This window comes from Leucopleurus acutus (assembly GCF_964270905.1).
Source record: "Leucopleurus acutus genome assembly, chromosome: 1".
NCBI classification, from domain to species: domain Eukaryota; kingdom Metazoa; phylum Chordata; class Mammalia; order Artiodactyla; family Delphinidae; genus Leucopleurus; species Leucopleurus acutus.
The window spans coordinates 145488546-145514391 of NC_139142.1; the positions used below are offsets into that span (position 1 = coordinate 145488546).

A 25846-nucleotide genomic window follows, 5' to 3' on the forward strand; every position below is an offset into this window, starting at 1 on the left:
TTCCCATTTTTCATTTTTTAAAAATGTTCCTTATAGAAAAGTAGCATCACATTCAATCATTATCATACCAAGTAGTCAGCTTATTTAATACAGCAATATATTATACTTAAGATTAGCTCTTACCCAATGAATACAGGACAGAGAGAATTTTTAAACGTGTACCTTTACTAAATGAAATCAGTCTTCAAATACAACAGGAATTTTCCAGCACAGTCAAAAGATGAACTTAACTGTTGATTACAAAGCAGAATTAATTGACAGGATACAAACATTAGATTTTTACTAGTACAGTTTAGATAATATTTTGTGTTGCTATTTTTAAAAGATCAAATGTTATTCAGCCAGTTATTACTTCAGTCATGCAGGTAGATGTTCTAATGGGCAGTCTATTGAGATAAACTGATGTTAGTGTCTGTTAATCTGTTGAAGCTTGCATCAAATTTTAAACACAATTTACATTTTCATAATTTTATAGGTGCCATAAGAATTATGTGCCTTTTAACTAAATTCCTACTACAGCCCCTAGGGAAGTGTCACTTATTGGCGTTTCCAATATGAATTGGTACTATTATATTTGCCCATTTATAGATAACTGGAACAAAAAGCCCAAGAGATCCAACAATTGAAACCAGAAGAAAAGTCCACAGAAACATCCGATCAAGAACCTGGGCTATGAATTTCCAATCTTCAACAACCTGTTTCAAAAAACAAAAAACCCATGTTAAATAATTAAGACACAAAATTCGTAAATTTACACATCGACTTGTAATATAAGTGGGTTATTCTGATAGAATTTTAATAAAATATAGTACTTAGATATTTTAAAACAAACTTTAAAACATCTTTTTAATTCTTACTATATACAGTTATCTTTATTACTTGTTCGGCCCAGTATTGTTTACTTCTTTTAATTTTTGAAGATAATCCAGCCTGAAGTTAATTTCATGACAAATTAAAAGTTGGTTCAGAATAATATGTATTCAACAGCTGTTAATCTTCTTCCTCACCCCACCTGCTTTACTTTCCTAGGATTTCCTAGGGACCATTTGAACCTAAGCTCATGAGTTCAGAGCTTCTGGTGAGCTCATTCCCTCCCTGTTTTCGCAGCCCAAGCAGGGAGCTGGCTCAGCAGGTGTGAGTGACCTCAAGGGAAGGGCAGGCTGAGACCAGGCCCCGAGCACCAGAGGTTCCCTCCCACCAGGCCACTTCCTTGACCACGAGCTTCCCTAGCCCCTTTTCTCTATGAAGTACCGGGTCTTCTACAGGAACTGTGCCCCAAGTTTCAGGATAATGTAGAATTTAATGGATTATAAACACCCTACTGCTTCTCTACTTATAAGTTTTTCCCCTGAAAATAAACCCTATTTACTGGCCCTCTTGGAAGGAGCTCGGATCCTTTTGCACAACACTTTGCAGACATTCATTAAATCCCATCTCAATCCATATCATTATCTAATATCTGTATTTTTTTAATTTTATTTATTTATTTTTGGCTGTGTTGTGTCTTCGTTGCTGCGCACTGGCTTTCTCTAATTGCAGCGAGCGGGGGCCACTCTTCGTTGTGGTGCGTGGGCTTCTCATTGTGGTGGCTTCTCTTGTGGAGCATGGGCTCTAGGCATGCGGGCTTCAGTAGTTGTGGCTCGTGGGCTCTAGAGCACAGGCTCAGTAGTTGTGGCGCACAGGCTTAGTTGCTCCACGGCATGTGGGATCTTCCCGGACCAGGGCTCGAACCTGTGTCCCCTGCATTGACAGGCAGATTCTTAACCACTGCGCCACCAGGGAAGGGAAGCCCCTAATATCTGTATTTTTTAAGACTCCATTGATAGCTTTACCTTATAAACTAATTATACTTACACCAAATAGAAACTTTATGATCCACAAGCATTAAAAGGTTATTAGATTAAAACAACATTGTAAATCAACTACAATAAAATTTTTTTAAAAGTTTATTAGAAACATATGTCAAATGTCCCTTTGGGGGGAGGGCTGTTATTTTACCGGATTCATTCCACCTGCTTACCACGCCTGCTAGAAATTTTTCCATTTAAAAAGGCTTTAGAGATTAGAATTCATATACATTTTTTATTCTAGGTACTATTTTATTATTTTTTGATTATATTAGTTTCAGGTGTACAACATAGTGATTCTAAATTTTTATAGCTTATACTCCATTTAAGTTATTATAAAATATTGGCTGTATTCCCTGTGCTGTACAATATATCTTGATAGCTTTTTTATATATAGTAGTTTGTACCTCTTAGTCCCCTGCCCCTACCTTTCCCCCCTCTTTCCTTTCACCACTGGTAACCACTAGTTTGTTCTCTATATCTGTGAGAGAATTCATATAATTTTAATGTGACTATTCAAAGTAAATTCAATTATGAAAATAGTACTATAGTCGTAGCTTTAAAAATATTACACAGGGCTTCCCTGGTGGCGCAGTGGTTAAGAATCCGCCTGCCAATGCAGGGGACGCGGGTTCGAGCCCTGGTCTGGGAGGATCCCACATGCCTCGGAGCAACTAAGCCCGTGAGCCACAGCTACTGAGTCCGCATGCTACAACTACTGAAGCCTATGCGCCTAGAGCCTGTGCTCTGCAACAAGAGAAGCCACTGCAATGAGAAGCCCGTGCACCGCAACGAAGAGTAGCCCCTGCTTGCTGCAACTAGAGAAAGCCACGCGCAGCAACAAAGATGCAACGCAGCCAAAAATAAAGAATTTTTAAAAATTACACAATAGAAATAAAGAATAGTGACAAGACTGAAATATTACATGTTTTGAAAGAAAACTCCAGTTCAATATGATCACATTAATAAAATGTATTCATAGTTCAATTCTTGCATTTTAAATATTAACCTTAAATAAGGAGCCAGTGAGTTATTTTTCTATAATAAAGTTTTGAGCAAATTTTTGTTTTTAAGCAAATTAAGCATATTATTAAGTACTACACTAAGCTTCACTTGTACACGTTGATGTATAATATATAACACCTGAGAATACCTTACTGCTTTTGATTTCGCTAACATTCTTATAAGTGAACAACAAAAAAATTTATTCTAGAAAAATATCTTGGCTGTATTTATAAAGGCTCCATTAGACTCATTCTTTAAAAAATGAAATCACTTTTGATAAACTATAATGCAGTTGTGTCTGCAGATTACTATAGAATCCAGAAACAAAGTTACTGAAGATCAAATTAAAACAGTTAATCATGTCAGAGCCAACACCAAACGGCAGGATTACTATGCCTTAGAATAACAGAACAGTCAGCATAACACAAAGTGTTTTCAAAAGTCATCCAAGATGCTGATGGGGGAAAAGGAGACGTGAGATTTGTGTACATGCCACATTTTGCAGATGTTTTAACTGAAATTTTAGTAAAGATCTTTTACAGAACAGTGTGTCAACATCTCTGGCCCTCAATCTATACTTAGTCTTAAGGGTCATGCTGTTTGCCCAACTTAGAATTAAAACAGATCTGCATTTGTAAATATACGTGGTCACAGACCTCACGGACATCATTCTCCTTCATGACGTGTCTTGTGATGTAGCGAATGGAATCAAGTGCAGCTTCCAGTGTGTTTCTAGATTTTGGTCCACGGCTGCTCTCAGTTTCCTCCTTCTGACTGAAGCACCTATCTACATGACTTCGCATGCAAAGCAGTGTTGGAAGCTTCTGAAGAAATATCTTGCGGACCCACGGAGCCATAGCGTTATGTGTTGAGGAAGAACGGTGATGGATGTTGATAGCAAAGACAGTGACCATGATGGATAGTGTCACAAAGATCATGGTAAACACCAGGTATTCTCCAATTAGAGGTATGACTTTGGAAGATGAGGGTATGATCTCTTCAATAACAAGAAGGAAGACAGTCAGAGACACGAGTACTGAAGTGCAGAGACAAATCTTTTCACCTTCATTTGAAGGAAGATAGAAGACAAGTATGGTTAAAAACGAGAGCCCAATACAGGGTATAATAAGGAACAAGGTATAAAAGAGAGGCAGACGCTTAATTACAAATGAGTAAGTGATGTAAGGATACCAGCAACAGCTGTCGGTTCTGTTTCCTTTGCTTCCTGTTGCGCTCACAATTTCCCATTCTCCATTATCAAAAAAATCTCTCTTGTCAACATCTTGATCCTCCAAAATTATATCAACCTGTGATCCATCGTAAGTCCAAGAACCAAATTTCATGGAACAGTTTTGGAGATCAAATGGGAAAAATGTGACATCAATGGTACAGGAACTTTTGTAGTTTGCCGGCGGAGTCCAGGTAACAGTGCCATCGTACCTGACGACAGTTTTCGTACTGGCCCCTTCAAAACGTCCATCTGCACTGAAATACACACATGCACAGTAACAATGCAGAGATTAAACAACCTGGGCGTGCGTTTTACAAGCCTAATATAAAAGAAAACCTATACCATAGCACGAAATACTTTTTAAATTATTACACTTGGGATATACCTGCTCCACGTAGGGGACTCTAGTTTAAAGACACTGCCCTTAAATATCTAACTCCATTGAAACTAAACCCCTATTTCCATGTCTACTCCAGGACTGACAGATCTATATTCACAGAATCCTGAGATTCAAGTGGTTGAAATGATTTCACTTTGATTACACACAAAATGTAATTAGGCTAATTTATAACAATGGATGTGCACAGAGCCAGAACCTGAATCCACATTCCTAGATGTCCCCTTCTCCCGTCAGTGTTCTTCTCCCTCCATGACAGATACTGGATGCTTCCTACACTGACAGGGAAAGAACAATAGCCCCAAACTGGGCACAGCCCTGGAAAACAGCCGTTCTTCTCCAACTCTGCCATCGTGTGAACTCACGCACTGGAGAAGTCTAGCAGGAAACATCACCACCAACATGAGCTATCTTGGAAATATTGCTCTCTATCTTAAAATTCGTGTGACTTTTGCACACTCCTCTGTGATATATCCATGTTAAATATCCAAATGTTTGCAATGACTTAGAGTAAGATGATGCTCCAGGAAGCTGCATCATGCTTTGTTCACTCCTTCCATGTTGAGAAGCATGGAGGTAAAGGTTTGAAAAGTGAAAGGTATTTTTCGCTTAGCATTTGCTCTGTCCTCATGTCAATGTCTTCTTGCAAACAAGACAAAGTGCACTAGGATAAGCACAAATTCCCAGAAATGCCCTGGAGTGGTTGGTCCTAGAAAAAAATGAAACTGGCACCCAGAAGTATCCTCTCCCCTAAGTTAAAAACCATCCTCAAAACACACTTAGGTAGAATACCTACAAATATGAGTTAATAGTTAATCCAACATTCCTCATTGTGGGAGATTCTTATACAGTATTTAAAGCAAAATTAGAAGGATGCATATTTAAACATACAGCCTGACCTTAACTATTTTTAACCATTACCAAAAAATCTGGAAGGCAGTCTGCCAAATATGTAGTCTAGAAAATAAGAGTGTAAATGGGGATGTCAGGCTACTCCCCACGCACCACGTGTGAGCTGTGTGATCCTGGACAAGTGTAACTATCTTTGGCCTCCATTTTCTCATCTGTCAAATAGATGTGATCGTACCTAGTTCATAAGGTTATCTTGAGAACTGAATGAATAAAGATAAGGCACTGAGCATCATGCCAGGCACAGAGTAAGCCCACCATACGTGTAAGTTTATAACAGTGGTTGCCACCAAGTGATGGTAATAACGGGATTGATTATATTCCCCCCAACTTCCTTATGCCTTTTTGGACTTCCCAAATGTTTTACAAATTTTTGAAATCCAAGAACACTTACGATCAGAAAACAATATACCAAAAAAGGGAGAGGATCCACAGAACCTATCTGTAGGTTCATGAAATGAGAGAACACGAGATTAAGTCCTCTGACTTTATAGCTAAACAATTTTCAAAAGGAAGAAAAAATTACTAGTGCCTAATAGTAATACAGTTGTTTTCTTTTGAAAACAAAAAATGGTATTCTGGATATAACTTACTTATCAAACAAAACAATGTCTGGAGTCCAGAGAGAGTCTGAAGGGACTCGTATAACTTTTATTCCACTGTAGTCATCAGGGTTCCATCTCAATTTTACATCTATCCATTCCTTTAAAACAAAGAAACCTGACTCAATTTCAATAAAATTAACAGTCAAAAACACTGAAAGCTATACTCTCTTTGCCAAATCCAGACATTTCAGACACGAAGTCACCTCTACTCCCAATAAAGAAAACTCACCTCCATGTCCTTCTTATGGGCACTGGAGGATATAGCCCTGTCCCCTCATGTGGTGGCTCTAGCCATGGTCCTCAGGAGACACAGGCGAGGACCAGAGCTGCGTACATTCATGGATCTGCTCAACACCTCTTCTCCCACCAGCTGACCATGCCCAGGAGCTGCAGCCATGGGCACCTAAAGTCCAAGTTCAAGGGAAACATTCTCTTTTCTAGCTGTCTTGTCAATGACTGGCTGGACTGGTCCATGCAAAGAGCAGTTGGATTTATTACACATTCCACATAGTTAAACACCTTGTCCCACCTCCACACAGTAACAATTCTGTGATCATGTCAAGACTTGCACCCCACGCTTCCCTGGTGGCGCAGTGGTTGACAGTCTGCCTGCCGATGCAGGGGACACGGATTCGTGCCCCGGTCCGGGAAGATCCCACATGCCACGGAGCGGCTGGGCCCGTGGGCCATGGCCACTGAGCCTGCGCGTCCAGAGCCTGTGCTCCGCAACGGGAGAGGCCACAACAGTGAGAGGCCCACGTACCGCAAAAAAAAAAGACTTGCACCCCAAGGAAAGCACACATGTCTTTCAGGAATTGGGGGTTAGGAAACTGGCAGTAGGTATTAAAAATCAGCAATAATAAAGAACAAAGGGAAGCACTCAACAGCAGTTGGGGACATCTGGCCCAGAAAGAAAAGAAGTTCTTTACATAAGAGAGACTATGAACATAAAAATAAATCATTACATTCTTGCCTGTTCCCATCTCACTGAAGAGTAAAAGCCAAAATCCTACAGTGGCCTAGAAGCCACTACTCATAACCTATGCTAGGAACACCCATCGGCCTCCTGTTGCTTCACTGACCTCATCTCCTACACCCGTCCCATGGCCACTCACCTCCAGCCAGCTGGCTTCTTTGCTGCTCCCTGAACACGCCAGGCACCCTCCATCCTCAGGACCTTTGCACGTTTCTGTCCCCTCTGCTTGGAACAGTCCTCCTCCAGATACTCACATAGCTTGCTTCTCCCCCTCCTTCAAGTCTTTGTTCAAATATTACCTTCTCAGTGGTACTTCCCCTGCCCATCCTATTTAAAAGTACAGTCCCCAACCCTCCCTATCTGCTCTCCCGGTGTATTTTTCTCCAAGCTTATCAGCTTGAAAGGTACTATACAACTTCCTATTTATTCCCCCCATTGGAATGAAGTTCATTGAGGGCCTAGACTTTTGTCTGTTTTGTTCACTGCTGTTTCCCCAGTGCCCAGAACAGTGCCTGGCATATAGCGGGCACTCAAATAATATTAACTGAATGAATACAAGACTCCATCTACCTCAGCCTTCTGCCTCCTGCCAATCCACCAAGACCAGATACTCATGCTACAAACCCTGTAATAACAGTGGCACCAGTCAACAGTTGGGTGGCCCTTTGAATTTTATACATACCTGCTTCAACCAGACATTGGTTGTCATTAACTGATTTTTCTCATCCTATGAAATAAAAATTTAAATAAGGCTGATTATTTCAATTACGGAAACAATAATTCTTTAAATAAGAATTTTCTCAGTTTTATATAAACACTCCTCTATATATAGTACCTACGTTCTGTTCATCAATCTGGTTCTCTAGAAAAGCAGGATATTTTTACCAGCCTAATTTCACATTACTCCTTCCAACATACTCTGTATTTCAGATAAGCTGCCCGAAAGGACACCATTGGCATTTTTAGATTTAATATTAATAGCCTCAGCTACTACATTTCCTCAAATCTAAGATGCAATCTAAGAATCACAACATTATTTTATGTACTTAGCACTAAGAAAGAAAAAGGGTGATAATGAATTGTAAGTTGTCATTAATTATAAGACATCTTGACTTCAGAAGTGCTAAAATGTGGAAAAATGTGCATCTTACAATCAGTGAGATACAATGTGTGCATTCTTGAGGGACTATAACTTGTCATTTGCTTCTGCTGAGGCACATATTTGAATCTCTCCATGGAGCTGTTACGTAGAAAAAAATATGGATGTCAGAGCCTTGAATGGCAACTTCATAAAGCTTTTACATCCTACTTTTCTAGAGGACCAGGGGTCCTTGCTACTTACACCTTCCTGCTGTCTTACCTTCACTTACGCCAGTTCTTCACTGAATTTTCAAGGCCTAATTAAAGTGATAACTCTTTCATTAAGTTTTACTGAAATATCATGGAGCCAACTGAACCAGTAAAAGATCACCATGATCATCAACCACAAACAGACCCTGTGTAGGATACAATGCTCAGAGCACACAGACACACAGAAGCACAAGGTAATCCCTACAGTTGGGTAGAGAGGATGGGATATAAATAGCTTAGGTGACTGGAGTGTTTCCATTCCCTAGCCCATCCGAACAACAGGTGAATGACCTAGGAGAAAGGAGGAGGCCAGAAGGAAGCACATCCCTAGGGACAAAGACAGCTGTTAGGTCCCTACATGGAAAGAATGGGTCCTAGGAAATACAGCATGGCCATCCCTCTGACACTGTGTCTTCCAATGAGCAATTTTCCTTGATTAAAACACTAGAGCTGGAAAGGACCTAGAGATTTTATCTACTGTAATCCCTTCATTTTGCAAATATGAAAACTGGCCCAGTGAGGCAACTTGCTTAAAATCACACCACCAATTAGTGGTAAAACCAATTCTAAAACTCAAAACTCCTAAATTTAAACGCTACACCACCAGCTCTACCGTCCACCCCAAAGTCACACACCATCCAGAATAACTGCTGAGCTCTGTATTAGAATATGCCTTTCAGACAAAAGTTCTAACCAGAGGCATTAAAAATTAGGAAAGTTCTGGTAAACATATTACCTGTGATGCTGCATGGCAGTAGGTCGTCTTTGAGAATCTAATGAAAATTATAGACCTTTTCACCAGAAAAATGTGAACACACATAGATTTTGCTCTGTGAGCTAGGACCTAGTCCATACTTAGTATCTTTAATAGTAACATAGATAAAAGAAAAACCCATAAGTTCACAACTGGCCCCAAAGATGTGGGTTAGCCATTGCCTTAGGGGGATACAGCCTCTTTTAACCTCAAGTATCTCTTGAGCATCTATCACGTGTTCAACACAGTGGAGGATGCAACAAAAACCAAACTGAGGGACTTCCCTGGTGGCACAGTGGTTAAGAATCCACCTGCCAATGCAGGGGACACAGGTTCGAGCCCTGGTCCGGGAAGATCCCACATGCCGTGGAGCAACTAAGCCCATGCGCCACAACTACTGAGCCTGCACTCTAGAGCCCATGAGCCACAACTACCGAAGCCTGCGCTCTGCAACAAGAAGCCACCACAATGAGAAGCCCGTGCACCACAATGAAGAGTAGCCCCCTCTCGCCGCAACTAGAAAAAGCCTGCATGCAGCAACAAAGACCCAACGCAGCCAAAAATAAATTAATTGATTAATTAAAAAAAAAACCAAACTGAGTGAAGACAAATGTATGATGACACTCAGGAGGAAACCACAGATAAAGAAATGTTAACTACTCATAAGCATGGCAGAAAAGTTTTAGGGGTAATAGGGGTTTTTTTAACCTGACCATAAAAATAAAATCAAAACAAACAAGCCAACACTGATATTTTCAAAAGACAGAGCGAGAACATGTAGGAAGTAAGATAGGAATCTGAGGAAACTTCAAGGAAGAGCCACTAAACATGATCACAAGGTTGCGGGGCAAAGACCTTAGCGATTAAAAGGAACATAAACCCACTGAGAAGCAATTCAGTGAAGCTTCTATCAATGTCCAGGGCCCTTGACCCTCATCTTCCTTGACTCTAGTCCTCCTCCCCTCTAATTGTCACCGACCGTATATTTTCTGGGCTCTTCTCTCAAGAAGCAACCCTTCCTCAACGTCTCTGCTTGGCTAACCCTTGCTTCTACCACTTTCTATGAATGTTCTTCAAGGATCAGGCTCCTGCTCTCTCTGCTTTAAAACTGCATCAATTCAAAGTTTTCAACAATCACCCCCAGGCCAGCAATTCCAAACTGACATCCTCAGCCTCGTCTCTCACCTCTGAGCCAGTCTTGACCTTCCAAGGTCCTCAGTGAACATTTTCTTTTGAATGGACCACAATGACCTCATACCAAAAGCAAACCCATCGTCTTCTCTGCCCTGCCCCCATAACAACCAATTTTCTCTTTCAAATTGGTTACCCTTCTAACCACCTAGGCTTCAAAACAAGATGCCTCCCTCCATATTCAGTGGTCAAGTCCTGTTCCTTCTTATATTTGATCTAACTTGCCTCTCAAGCTTCTCATCTTTCACTCTTTGAAGCCACGTATTTAATTATCTTATTGATCCTCTTAAAGTACTGCTTTTACCATGTCTGTTACCCATCAGATCTCTCATTCACTCAGCATTTACTACGTGCCAGACACCATGCTAGGCTCTGGGACAGACACAAGGACTAAAGCTCACTCTGCTTTGAGGCGGCCCTGCCAGCACTTGAGTGCCAGTCAGTGTAACTGCAACAGAAGAGAGACTGTCTTAGGAAGTTCGGATTTCAGAGTCTGACAGATGAATTTGGCCTTGAAGGACAAATGGCTTGTGCTGAGAAGGAAAGTTCTCCAAACAGAAGCAATGGCAGGAGCAAAGGCACAGTGGTACACAGGCATCACTCCTCACCTCCTCTACCATCCAGTCAGACCATCGATCTAAACAGCCGAACAAAAAGGCTCAGTATCGCTTATGTACCTGTGATTATACTGTTCCTTGTTATTAAAGTTCTTTCCTCTCTGCATGCCAGATCCTACACTTAGCACAAGCCCAGCTCAAGTGCCACTTCTTCTACCCAGGCTTCTTTGATAATCTCAGTCATCAAGATCGGAAATCCCAGATCTCTGTGACATCACGATTTAGTACTGCAGCATTCTACACTTACTCCATTTACATGCTGACAGTCCCAGCTAGAAAGAAAAGTTGAAAGCAAGCCCTACTAACTTACTTCCTACTTCCCTATGTTTAATTTATATTTAAAATCTTCCTGTATTGCCTAGCAAAGGATCAAGCACAGAGTCCATATTCATTGATCTTTCTGGAAGCAATTAGGTTACATATATCAGTCAACAGACTTCAAAAATGTATATCCTTTGATTCATCACCTTTCTTAAGGAAAGGAGAAATTCAAACATTTATGTACAAATATTCATCATTGTCCTTTATAATAGGAAAAATTGGGAACAAGCTTCTGCCAACAATAAGAGAATGTTTAAATAAATTATAAATGAAATACAGCCATTAAAAATTACATTTGAAGATTATAATAAGAAAATGTTCATCGTGTAACAATAGGGGAAAAAGCAGTAATCAAAATTATATCTAAAATAATACTTCAATTTTGTAACATATTCACAAAGAAAAAACTGGCAAGAAACACAACAAAATGTTACCAATGGTCATTTCTGGGTGGTAGAATTACAGTCAAGTTTTATTTTCTTATTCGTATTTTTTTGAACTTTCTAAATTCTTTCCAAAAATCATGCATTGCTTCTCTAATCAGAAAATAAAGGCACACCTATAAATGTTATCTGTATCCATACATACATACACACACACATATTTGACTATTCTGGGAACACAACAGGGAAACAATTATTGATTGACATGATCAGAAAAAGAAGAAACTAGTTTAAAAATTAGCGTGAACCTTTTAGTTTAAAATAGAAATAATCTCTTGACAGTAAGAACAAGTTACAATGGGGAATTTACTACCTGGTAAATGTTACATGGAAAAACCTAAGAAATGTTTTAAGTGTGATACTGAGGCAATGATCTGTTGAGATCCCTTTTAGGTCCTAAAAATCTACAACTATAACTCTTGGGTTTTTTCTTTTAAATTTTTTGACTTTTTGGTCATATTTTTTAACATATTTAAGGAGAAACTTCCATATAAAGGGTTTAATATCTTTGAATTTATTAAAAAATAGACCTATTTTAATTACCAAATGAGATAAAATGATTTCTAAACTACACAAGATTACATAAACATACAGTATTCCTATGTCTGTGGTGTAATAATTGTTTTTCCCTGGTGAGTTCCTGGAGGAAAAAGACTATGTTCATTCACCTTTGTAATCTTTGCAGCCGAGCACGGTGCCTGGGCACACAATACGCTCTCCATAGACCTGTGTGAAATTGAATATGAATGATATGCACACCTACCACATCCACTAATTGAGATATTGCAAGGCCAAACTTTATTTTTATTTTGTCATTCAGGTGTTCCACTGGACGAACCCATCTCTCGTAGTCTTGAAATAAATCCTTAAACAAACTATCTTCATGTTTGGCAACAAAGGATGGTTCAGCTAATCCTGTATAACAAATTTTTAAAAGTTAGTGGATTGGCTTCTCTCCCACCAAATACCTCTACTTTAAAAAAGTTTCACATTACTAATGAACCAAAGTATTATTTTGGCTATTGTCAAAGGCGATTTTAAAATGAAGGAGATTTTTAAATGTTTGTGATCAATAAGGGACACTCTGGTTCAGATATATTTCTTAGTTAAATCAGATTATTCACATGGAAATATGCTGAATTCCAAAAGAAGCACTCAGTACTTAATACAGAGTAATTTAAAAACTAAGTAACAAAAGCTTTTAAATTACCAGGGCTAGGGGGGTTGCTTGTCATAAAATTCCAAACCTAGAAAACAGATATATTAAAGTTTATTGATCAACTATAAATGTAAAATAAACATGCTTTAATTTACATGCTTTTAATAGACAAATATATAAATATTGACCAAATTATTCAGATTTGTCATACATCTGTTTGCTATACATTTGTATACAATTACCTTAGGGCCTAAGACTTAAAAAAAAAAAAAAGATAAAATTTAAAAAGTTTTAGATGCCATAAGCCAAAGACTGGTTAGATTTATGGATCACAGTTATGTTTACACTTCTAATAAGCTTAAGTAAGCCTCTTTAAAGAAATGAGTTTTCAGTGTTTTACGGACACTGGAGTCTCTATCAAGGAAATGTGGAATGTGTGAAATTCAAGGATGACATTTACTCAAGACTCATGATTTTACAAAGAAAAAACATTTATTTAAAACAAAATGTCACTGGCTTATTTATCATAAAGTATATACATAGGGATTTAGAGTAGCTAGTGTTGGCCTTTCTCTAACCTAAAAGAAATGATTTAACAGAAAATTAGCACTTTCACAAAATCTTCTCTTTTTGTTGTGATAGACCATGTTTTCTATTTGGAGCTATTAAAAAGTATCTGGTTACTCTAGCTAGAGGAAACCCATTCCCTGATTTTCTTTCACTGCTTATTTCTTCATTAATAGAGCAGCTTACTCCTCAGAGTTTATGTCTTGCTTCCCTAGGCAATTTAGGATATTTGATTTAATCTATAAGTATCATAGAGTTTGTGCCATGCCTCTGTAAAAGCCTCCTTATGCTGAAATGTGCAGCAATGGAGAGATTTCAATTCAGTTAGAATATTATACACTAGAGAGGCATTCTTTTTAATGTTCAAAAGCTGTTAATTTCAGAGGTTCAAGTTAAAATAGCATTATTGAACCATTTCTCCTATTCTGATCCTATTTTAAAATGGAAACAACAAAAGTTTAAGGTTGTTTAACAGACAGAGATAACAAAATGTTTTTTAACAGAATCTAAGGAAACTTTACCTTAGGGAAAAAAATACTAACTTGAATTGCCACCTCAAATTTTGTTTGAAAGAAAGTAGATAGGGTATAAATAAACAAAATGATAAATTTATCCTAACATTCTACTTAATGAGAACATTTAAGATACTGCCTTGTGAATACCTTCTTAGTACATCCAATACTAAAAATACCATTTTCTTAGCACAACTTTACAGAAATGCCAGGTGCAAAGGTCAGTGGTATTTTAGCACAAAACCTTAATGGCGCACTCAAATTCTACTTAGAGGTTATGTTTCTTTAGCTGGTTCTAAATGTTTTAAGTTTATACTGCTCATAAACCTCAAAATATTAAAAGGGAGATGATCCAATACATTCCCTCACTTCACAAATGAGGATATATGACCAGAAAGGCCAGTGCTACAGAGCTCATCAGTGGCAGAGCTCTGAAGGCCTCCCCTCTACCTTTTGCTCTTTCCACCCTAACATCTTCCACCTTGGGACAACTTTCTAAAAGAGCTTAATATCACATGCCGAGACCTCAAGCCCACACCAGTGTTTGTTCATTCATTCATTCAACAAACATTTAACAGAATGTGCCTTGTATCAGGCACCATGCCAAATGCAGGAAATACACTGGTAATCAAAGACAGCATCCACATTTACAGCCCAGTAGTAAGGACTGGCTCCGAAAATGTGATACTGTATATAAGCTAAATTCTATAGAAACTGAATCAAACTAAAAAATTATATTTTGAAAGTTGCTGTGAGGACTTCCCTGGTGGTGCAGTGGTTAAGAATCCACCTGACAATTCAGGGGAAAAAGCTTGGGGCCCTGGTCCAAGAAGATCCCACATGCCATGGAGCAACTAAGCCTGTGTGACACAACTACTGAGTCTGTACTCTAGAGTCCACTGTAGAGCCCACAACTACTGAGCTCACATGCCACAACTACTGAAGCGCACACGCCTAGAGCCCATGCTCTGCAACAAGAGAAGCCACCACAATAAGAAGCCCGCACACAACGAAGAGTAGCCCCTGCTCACTGCAACTAGAGAAAGCCCGCACACAGCATTGAAGACCCAATGCAGCCAAAAATAAATAAATTTATAAATATAAGAAAAAAGTTGTTGTGAATAGTTAATGTGTGCTCATCCTACTCAAAATAAATACTTTAAATCAATCACTTTCAACCTAGGTTCCTTGGAATCCAGGGGCATTTATATTATACTATTCTCATTTATATCATACTGTTCTGCATTATTTTTCAATTATGTCACATAAGTCTTGGGTCACCAAAGAAACCAATATCCTGGAACGTAGGAATCATTTCATTAGTTTGGCATTCCTAAAGTATAATACTTAGTATTGATCACAGTAGTTACTTAAGAGTAGTTTTTCTTCCCTCACTATTTAAAGAGGAAATGAGGGGAGATTGGTTCAAGATGGCAGAGTAGAAGGACGTGCTCTCACTCCCTCCTGCAAGAGCACCAGAATCACAACTAACTGGTGAACAATAATGAACAGGAAGACACTGGAACTCATCAAAAAAGATACCCCACATCCAAAGACAAAGGAGAAGCCACAGTGAGACGGTAGGAGGGGCGCAATCACAGTAAAATCAAATCCTATAACTGCTGGATGGCTGACTCACAAACTGGAGAACACTTACACCACAGAAGTCCACCCACTGGAGTGAAGGTTCTGAGACCCACGTCAGGCTTCCCAACCTGGAGGTCCAGCAATGGGAGGAGGAATTCCTAGAGAATCAGACTTTGAAGGCTAGCAGGACTTGATTGCAGGACTTCAACAGGACTGGGGGAAACAGAGACTCCACTCCTGGAGGGCACACACAAAGTAGTGTGCACATCAGGACCCAGGGGAAGGAGCAGTGACCCCATAGGAGACTGAACCAGACCTACCTGCTGGTGTTAGAGGGTCTCCTGCAGGGGCGGGGGATGGCTGTGGCTCACCGTGAGGACAAGGACACTGGCATCAGAAGTTCTGGGAAATACTCCTTGGCATGAGCCTTCCCAGGGTCTGCCATTAGCCCCACCAAAGAGCCTGCGTAGGCTCCAGTGTTGGGTCGCCTCAGGCCAAACAACCAACAGGTCGGGAACCCAGCCCCACCCATCAGCAGACAAGCAGATTAAAGTTTTACTGAGCTCTGCCCACCAGAGCAACAGCCAGCTCTACCCACCACCAGTCCCTCCCATCAGAAAACTTGCAGAAGTCTCTTAGATAGCCTCATCCACCAGAGGGCAGTCAGCAAAAGCAAAAACAACTACAATCCTGCAGCCTGTGGAACAAAAACCACATTCACAGAAAAACAGACAATATGAAAACACAGATGGCTATGTACCAGATGAAGGAACAAGACAAAACCCCAGAAAAACAACTAAATGAAGTGGAGATAGGCAACCTTCCAGAAAAAGAATTCAGAATAATGATAGTGAAGATGATCCAGGACCTGGGAAACAGAATGGAGGCAAAGATCGAGAAGATGCGAGAAATGTTCAACAAAGACCTAGAAGAATTAAAGAACAAACAGAGACGAACAATACAATAACTGAAATGAAAAATACACTAGAAGGAATCAATAGCAGAATAACTGAAGCAGAAAAACAGATAAGTGAACTGGAAGAGAGAATGGTGGAATTCACTGCCACGGAACACAATAAAGAAAAAAGAATGAAAAGAAATGAGGACAGCCTAAGAGACCTCTGGGACAACATTAAATGCAACAACATTCACATTATAGGGGTCCCAGAAGGAGAAGAGAAAGAGAAAGGACCCGAGAAAATATTTGAAGAGATCATAGTCGAAAATTTCCCTAACATGGGGAAGGAAATAGCCACCCAAGTCCAGGAAGTGCAAAAAGTCCCATACAGGATAAACCGAAGGAGAAACACGCTGAGACACATAGTTATCAAATTGGCAAAAATTAAAGACAAAGAAAAACTACTGAAAGCAGCAAGGGAAAAATGACAAATAACATGCAAGGGAACTTCCATAAGGTTAACAGCTGATTTCTCAGCAGAAACTCTACAAGCCAGAAGGGAGTGGCATGATATACTTAAAGTGATGAAAGGGAAGAACCTACAACCAAGATTACTCTACCAGGAAAGGATCTCATTCAGATTCCATGCAGAAATCAAAACCTTTACAGACAAGCAAAAGCTAAGAGAATTCAGCACCACCAAAAGCTAAGAGAATTCAGCACCACCAAAGCTCTACAACAAATGCTAAAGGAACTTCTCTAAGTGGGAAACAAAAGAGAAGAAAAGGACCTACAAAAACAAACCCAAAAAATTAAGAAAATTTTAATAGGTACATACGTATCGATAATTATCTTAAACGTGAATGGATTAAATGCTCCAACCAAAAGACACAGGTTTGCTGAATGGATACAAAAACAACACCCATACATATGTTGTCTACAAGAGACCCACTTCAGACCCAGGGACACATACAGACTGAAAATGAAAGGATGGAAAAAGATATTCCATGCCAATGGAAATCAAAAGAAAGCTGGAGTAGCAATACTCATATCAGATAAAATAGACTTTAAAATAAAGAATGTTAAAAGAGACAAGGAAGGACACTAAATAATGACCAAGGGATCACTCCAAGAAGAAGATGTAACAATTATAAATATATATGCACCCAACATAGGAGCACCTCAATACATAAGGCAACTGCTAACAGCTATAAAAGGGGAAATCGACAGTAACACAATAACAATGGGGGACTTTAACACCTCATTTACACCAACGGACAGATCATCCAAACAGAAAATTAATAAGGAAACACAAGCTTTAAATGACACAATAGACCAGATAGATTTAATTGATATTTATAGGACATTCCATCCAAAAACAGCAGATTACACTTTCTTCTCAAGTGCGCATGGAACATTCTCCAGGATAGATCATATCTTGGTTCACAAATCAAGCCTTAGTGAAATTAAGAAACTTGAAATCATATCAAGCAACTTTTCTGACCACAATGCTATGAGATTAGAAATCAATTACAGGGAAAAACCAGTAAAAAACACAAACACGTGGAGGCTAAACAATACATTACTAAATAACCAAGAGATCACTGAAGAAATCAAAGAGGAAATCAAAAAATACCTAGAGACAAATGACAATGAAAACACGACAATCTAAAACCTATGGGATGCAGCAAAAGCAGTTCTAAGAGGGAAGTTTATAGCTATACAAGCCTACCTCAAGAAACAACAAAAATCTCAAATAAATCATCTAACCTTACACCTAAAGGAACTAGAGAAAGAAGAACAAACAAAACACAAAGTTAGTAGAAGGAAAGAAACCATAAAGATCAGAGCAGAAATAAATGAAATAGAAACAAAGAAAACAATAGCAAAGATCAATAAAACTAAAAGCTGGTTCTTTGAGAAGACAAACAAAATTGATAAACCTTTAGCCAGACTCATCAAGAAAAGGAGGGAGAGGACTCAAATCAATAAAATTAGAAATGAAAAAGGAGAAGTTACAACAGACATGGCAGAAATACAAAGCATCCTAAGACACTACTACAAGCAACTCTATGCCAGTGAAATGGACAACCTGGAAGAAATGGACAAATTCTTAGAAAGATATAACCTTCCAAGACTGAACCAGAAAGAAATAGAAAATATGAACAGACCAATCACAAGTAATGAAATTGAAACTGTGATTAAAAATTTTCCAAGAAAGAAAAGTCTAGGACCAGATGGCTTCACAGGTGAATTCTACCAAACATTCAGAGAAGAGTTAACACCCATCCTTCTCAAACTCTTCCAAAAAATTGCAGAGGAAGGAACACTCCCAAACTCATTCTCTGAGGCCACCATCACCCTGATACCACAACCAGACAAAGATACTACAAAAAAAGAAAATTACAGACCAATATCACTGATGAATATAGATGCAAAAATACTCAACAAAATACTAGCAAACAGAATTAAACAACACATTAAAAGGTACAATACCATGATCAAGTGGGATTTATCCCAGGGAGGCAAGGATTCTTCAGTATATGCAAATCAATCAATGTGAAACACCATATTAACAAAATGAAGAATAAAAACCAAATGATCATCTCAATAAATGCAGAAAAAGCTTTTGAAAAAATTCAACACCCATTTATGATAAAAACTCTCCAGAAAGTGGGCATAGAGAGAACCTACCTCAACATAATAAAGGCCATATACGACAAACCCATAGCAAACATCATTCTCAATAGTGAAAAACTGAAAGCATTTCCTCTAAGATCAGGAACAAGACAAAGATGTCCACTCTCACCACTATTATGCAACATAGTTTTGGAAGTCCTAGCCATGGCAATCAGAGAACAAAAAGAAATAAAAGGAATACAAATAGGAAAAGAAAAAGTAAAACTGTCACTGTCTGCAGATGACATGATACAATACACAGAGAATCCTAAAGATGCCTCCAGAAAACTACTAGAGCTAATCAATGAATTTGGTAAAGTTGCAGGATACAAAATTAATGCACAGAAAACCTCTTGCATTCCTATACACTAATGATGAAAAATCTGAAAGAGAAATTAAGGAAATACTCCCATTTACCACTGCAACAAAAAGAATAAAATGCCTAGGAATAAACCTACCTCGGAAGACAAAAGACCTGTATGCAGAAAACTATAAGACACTGATGAAAGAAATTAAAGATGATACAAACAGATGGACAGATATACCATGTTCTTGGATTGGAAGAATCAATAATGTGAAAATGACTATACTACCCAAAGCGATCTACACATTCAATGCAATCCCTATCAAATTACCAATGGCATTTTTTACAGAACTAGAACAAAAAATCTTAAAATTTGTATGGAGACACAAAAGACCCCAAATAGCCAAAGTGGTCTTGAGGGAAAAAAACAGAGCTGGAGGAATCAGACCCCCTGACTTCAGACTATACAACAAAGCTACAGTAATCAAGACAATATGGTACTGGCACAAAAACAGAAATATAGATCCATAGAACAGGATAGAAAGCCCAGAGATAAACCCATGCACCTATGGTCAACTAATCTATGACAAAGGAGGCAAGGATACACAATGGAGAAAAGACAGCCTCTTCAATAAGTGGTGCTGGGAAAACTGGACAGGTACATGTAAAAAAATGAAATTAGAACACTCCCTAACACCATACACAAAAATAAACTCAATGGGATAGGGAGGGTGGGAGGGAGGGAGACGCAAGAGTGAAGACATATGAGAACATATGTATATGTATAACTGATTCACTTTGTTATAAAGCAGAAACTAACACACCATTGTAAAGCAATTATACCCCAATAAAGATGTTAAAAAATAAAATAAAGTAAACTCAAAATGGATTAGAGACATAAATGTAAGACCGGACACTATAAAACTCTTAGAGGAAAACATAGGAAGAACACTCTTTGACATAAATGACAGCAAGATCTTTTTTGACCCACCTTCTAGAGTAATGGAAATAAAAACAAAAATAAGTGGGGCCTAATAAAACTTAAAAGCTTTTGCACAGCAAAATGAACTACAAGCAAGACGAAAAGACAACCCTCAGAATGGGAGAAAATATTTGCAAACGAATCAATGGACAAACGATTAATCTCCAAAATATATAAACAGCTCATGCAGCTCCATATTTAAAAAAGAAACAACCCAGGGCTCCCCTGGTGGCGCAGTGGTTGAGAGTCCGCCTGCCGATGCAGGGGATGCGGGTTCGTGCCCCGGTCCGGGAAGATCCCACATGCCAGGCAGTGGCTGGGCCCGTGAGCCATGGCCGCTGAGCCTGCACTTCCAGAGCCTGTGCTCCGCAACGGGAGAGGCCACAACAGTGAGAGGGCTACGTACCGCAAAAAAAAAAAAAAAGAAAAAAAGAAAAAGAAAGAAACAACCCAATCCAAAAATGGGCAGAAGACCTAAATAGACATTTCTCCAAAGAAATGTCTTAGCCATACAGATGTCCAAGAAGCACATGAAAAGCTGCTCAACATCACTAATTATTAGAGAAATGCAAATCAAAACTACAATGAGGTATCACCTCACACCAGTTCGAATGGGCATCATCAGAAAATTTACAAACAACAAATGCTGGAGAGGGTGTGGAGAAAAGGGAACCCTCTTGCACTGTTGGTGGGAATGTAAATTGGTACAGCCACTACGGAGAACAGTATGGAGGTTCCTTAAAAAATTAAAAATAGAATTACCATATGATCCAGCAATCCCACTACTGGGCATATACCCTGAGAAAACCATAATTCAAAAAGACACATGCACCCGAATGTTCATTGCAGCACTATTTACAATAACCAGGACATGGAAGCAATCTAAATGCCCATTGACAGATGAACGATTTTAGAAGATGTGATACATATATACAATGGAATATTACTCAGCCATAAAAAGGAATGAAATTGAGTAATTTGTAGAGCTGTGGATGGATCTAGAGACTGTCATGCAGAGTGAAGTAAGTCAGAAAGAGAAAAACAAATATTGTATATTAACACATGTATGTGGAACCTAGAAAAATGGTACAGATGAACCAGTCTGCAGGGCAGAAATTGAGACACAGATGTAGTGAACAAACGTATAGACACCAACGGGGGAAAGTGATGGTGGTGGGTGGTGGTATGATGAATTGGGAGATTGGGATTGACATATATACACTAATATGGATAAAATGGATAACTAATAAGAACCTGCTATATAAAAAAATAAAGAAAATAAAATTCAAAAAAAAAAAAGAGGGAACCAGGAGAAAGTTTTTGCAAATCATACATCTGACAAGGGACTTGTATAATAAAAGACCCAACAACCTAATCAACCCAATTTAAAAATAGGTAAGTTATCTAAAAGAAGAAAGGCCAAGTACATGAAAAGATGTTCAAAACCTTTAGCCATCAGGAAGATGCAAATCAAAACCATGAGATACCACATCATACCCACTAAGATACCTATAATAAATAACACAGATAATAACGAGTGTTGGTAAAAATATGGAGAAATTGGGACCCTCATACACTGCTAGTGGGGATGTAAAATCGTACTGTTGCTTTGGAAAACAGTCTGGCAGTTCCTAAAAAGTTAAAGGGTGACCAAAGACCTAGCAATTCCACTCCTAGGTACATACTCACGACAAATGAAAACCGACGTCCATACAAAAACTTGTATATGAATGTTCATAGCAGCATTATTCATAATAGCCAAAAAGTAGAAACAATGCAAATGCCCAGAAAATGATAAATGGATAAAACATAGTATATCTAATGGAATATTATTTGGACATAAAAATGAGTGAATTACTGATGCATGCTAGAACCTAGATGAACCTTGAAAACATTATGCTAATAAAAGAAGCCTGTCACAAAAGACCACATATTATATGATTCCATTTACATGAAGTATCCAGAATAGGCAAATCTAAAGAAACACAAAGCAGATTTTTGATTGCCTAGAGAGGGGGTGCTTTGGGGGGGATATGAAAATGTTCTAAAATCAACTGTGGTGATGGCTGCATGTGAATATAGTAAAACCCACTGAATTATACACCTTCAATAGATGAATTATATGGTATGTGAATTGTATCTCAATAAAGCTGTTACTAAAAGAGAACCTCTTTATGACTAACTAATGACTGAGAAATATATGTACAAATATAGTAGTATATCAGAATTGAGAAAATATAACAAACAGTATAGGTATAACCTTCAGAAAAGCTATTTGAACAATTACCCCATAAGTTTTCTTAATAAACATAAAAATGTGCAATGCCACTGCATTTATTTTCCTTATTTCTTTTTGATGTTTTATAACTTTCCCAGGAATAGTCTATTTTTTAAAAATTAAGACTTTGTCCCTCCCAACAAACAAAATCCAGGACCAAACAAGCACTTCACTGGTGAATTCTACCAAACATTTAAAGAAGAATTAATACCAGTCCTTCTCAAACGCTTCCAAAAAATAGGAAGGAACACTTCCAAACTCATTTTACAAGGCAAACACTACCCTGATACCAAAATCAGACAAGGATGCCACAAGAAAAGAAAATAACAGACTAATATTCCTGATGAACATAGATGCAAAAATCCTCAACAAGATATTAGCAAACCAAATTTAACAATACATTTAAACAAGCATACACTATGGTCAAGCAGGATTTATTCAAGGGATGCAAGGATGATTCAATATCCAGAAGTCAATCAATGTGATACACATTAACAAAATGAAGGATAAAAATCATATGGTTGACACAGATGGAGAGAACAAATGTATGGACACCAAGAGGGGAAAGCGGGGTGTTGGGGGGTGCTGGTGGGATGAATTGGGAGATTGGGATTGACATATATACACTAATATGTATAAAATAAATAACTAATAAGAACCTGCTGAATAAAAATATCAACTTAAATTCAAAAAAAAATCATATGGTCATCTCAATAGACGCAGAAAAGCATTTGACAAAATTCGGCATCCATTGATGATTAAAAACTCTCAACAAAGCGGATAGAGAGGGTACATACCTCAACATAATAAAGGCCATATACAACAAGTCCATAGCTAACATCATACTCAATGGTGAAAAGCTGAAAGCTTTTCTTCTAAGATCAGGAACAAGACAAGGATGCCCATTCTCACCACTTTTATTCAACATAGTGTTGGAAATCCTAGCAAGAGCAATTAACCAAGAAAAAGAGATAAAAGGCATCCAAATAGGAGAGGAAGAAGTAAAACTGTCACTATTTGCAGATGACATGATATTATACAAAGAGAAAACCCTAAAGACTCCATCAAATAACTTTTAGAATAAAGGAATTCAGTTTAAAGTTGCAGGATACAAAATGAATATACAAAAATCTGTTGCTTTTGTATACACTAATAACAAACTATCAGAAAGAGAAGTTAAGAAAACAATCCCATTTACAGTTGCATCAAAAAGAAAAAGATACCTAGGAATAAATTTAACCAAGGAGGTGACAAACCTGTAGAATGAAAGCCATAAGACATTGATGAAAGAAATTGAAGAAGACACAAATAAAGGGAGAGATATACTATGCTCATGGATTAGAAGAATTAGCATTGTTAAAATGTCCACACTGCCCAAACCAATGTACAGATTTAATACAATCTCTATCAAAATTCCAATGGCATTTTTCACAGAAATAGAATACACAATCCTAAAATTTGTATGGAAACACCAAAGACTCCAAATAGCCAAAACAATCTTGAGAAAGAACAAAGCTGATGGGATCATGTTCCCTGGTTTCAAACTACATTACAAAGCTATAACAATCAAAACAGTATGGTATTGTCATACAGACACATAGATCAATGGAACAGAATAGAGATCCCACAAATAAACCTACACATATATGGTCAACTGATTTATGATAAAGGAGACAAGAATATACAATGGGTTATAAAATGAATAAGTCACAGGGATGTAATATGCTGCACAGGGAACATAGTCAATACCTTTATATGGTGTGTAATCTATAAAAATATTGAATCAGTACATTGTACACCTGAAACTAATATTGTAAGTCAACTATACTTCAATTTTTAAAATGTATATAGATAGATAGATATACACAATGGGGAAAGGACAGCCTCTTCAATAAATGGTCCTGGGGAAACTGGACAGACATTTGCAAAAGAAAGAAACTGGACCATTATCTTACACCATACACAAAAATTAACACAAAATGGATTAAAGACTTGAACATAAGACCTGAAACCATAAAACTAGAGGAAAACATAGTCAGTAAACTCCTTGACATTGGTCTTGGTGATGAGTCTTTGGATTTGACACCAAAAGCAAAGCCAACAAAAGTGAAAATAAGCAAGTGGAACTACATCAAACTAAAAAAACTTCCACATAGCAAAGAAAACTACCAACAAAATGAAAAGGCAACCTACAGAATGGGAGAAATTATTTGCAAATCATATATCTGATAAGGGGTTAATATCCAAAATATATAAAGAACACATACAATTCAATGGCAAAAAAAACCCCCAAACGTTTATCCAATTAAAAAAATGGGCAGAGGATCTGAATAAACACTTTTACAAAGAAGACATACAGCTGGCCAAGAAGTAAATGAAAAGGTACTAAGAAGCACTGGTGAGGATGCAGAGAAAAGGGAACCCTTGTGCACTATTGGTGGGAATGTAAATCAGTACAGCCACTATGGAAAACAGTATAGATGTTCCTCAAAAAATTAAAAATATAACTATCACGTGATACAGCAATTCTACTTCAGGGGCTTTACCCAAGGAAAACAGAAACACTAACTTGAAAAGATATTTGTAACCCATGTTCATTGCAGCATTACTTACAATAGCCAAGATATGAAAACAACCTCAGTGTCCACAAATGGATGAATAAAGAAAATGTGACACACACACACACACACACACACACACACACATAATATGTGCGTGTGTGCGTGTACACACACACACAATGGAATGTTATTCAACCATCAAAAAGAAGGAAATCCTGCCATTTGTGACAACATGGATGGACCTTGAGGGCATTATGCTAAGTGAAATAGACAGAGAAAGACAAATACTATGTGATCTCACTTATATGTGGAATCTTTAAAAAAAAAATAGGAAAAAAAAAAAAAAACCCAGTTCATAGATACAGAGGAACAGGGAGTGCGGGGTGGGAGAAATGGGTGAAGGGGCTCAAAAGGTAAAAAATTCCCGTTATAAAATAAGTCATGGGGGTGTAATGTACAGCATGGTGACTGTAGTTAATAAAACCATGTTACATATTTGAAAGTTGCTAAGAGAGTGAATCTTGAAAGTTCTCATCACAAGAAAAAATTTGTAACTGTGTATGGTGGCGGATGTTAACCAGACTTACTATGGTGATCATAAACAATTTAAAAAAATAATACCTTTTAGAGCAGTTTGAGGTTCATAGCAAATCTGAGGGGAAGGTACAGAGAT

The 25846-nt window shown here is 38.0% G+C and overlaps 1 protein-coding gene across 1 annotated transcript in view; it reads right to left on the reverse strand.

Moving 5' to 3' along the window:
- Positions 1 to 346: 346 nt before the first annotated feature.
- CHRNA5 (cholinergic receptor nicotinic alpha 5 subunit) overlaps positions 347 to 25846 on the reverse strand; it is a gene marked incomplete at its 5' end in the record, with an annotated part of 60349 nt that continues 34849 nt past the window's right edge. Inside the window, 5 exons of the mRNA XM_082836008.1 lie at positions 347 to 695; positions 3509 to 4337; positions 5983 to 6092; positions 7653 to 7697; positions 12410 to 12561. Of these exons, the coding sequence (XP_082692134.1) occupies positions 534 to 695; positions 3509 to 4337; positions 5983 to 6092; positions 7653 to 7697; positions 12410 to 12561 (1298 nt within the window). The 3' untranslated portion in view covers positions 347 to 533. The remainder of the gene's footprint in view (positions 696 to 3508; positions 4338 to 5982; positions 6093 to 7652; positions 7698 to 12409; positions 12562 to 25846) is intronic.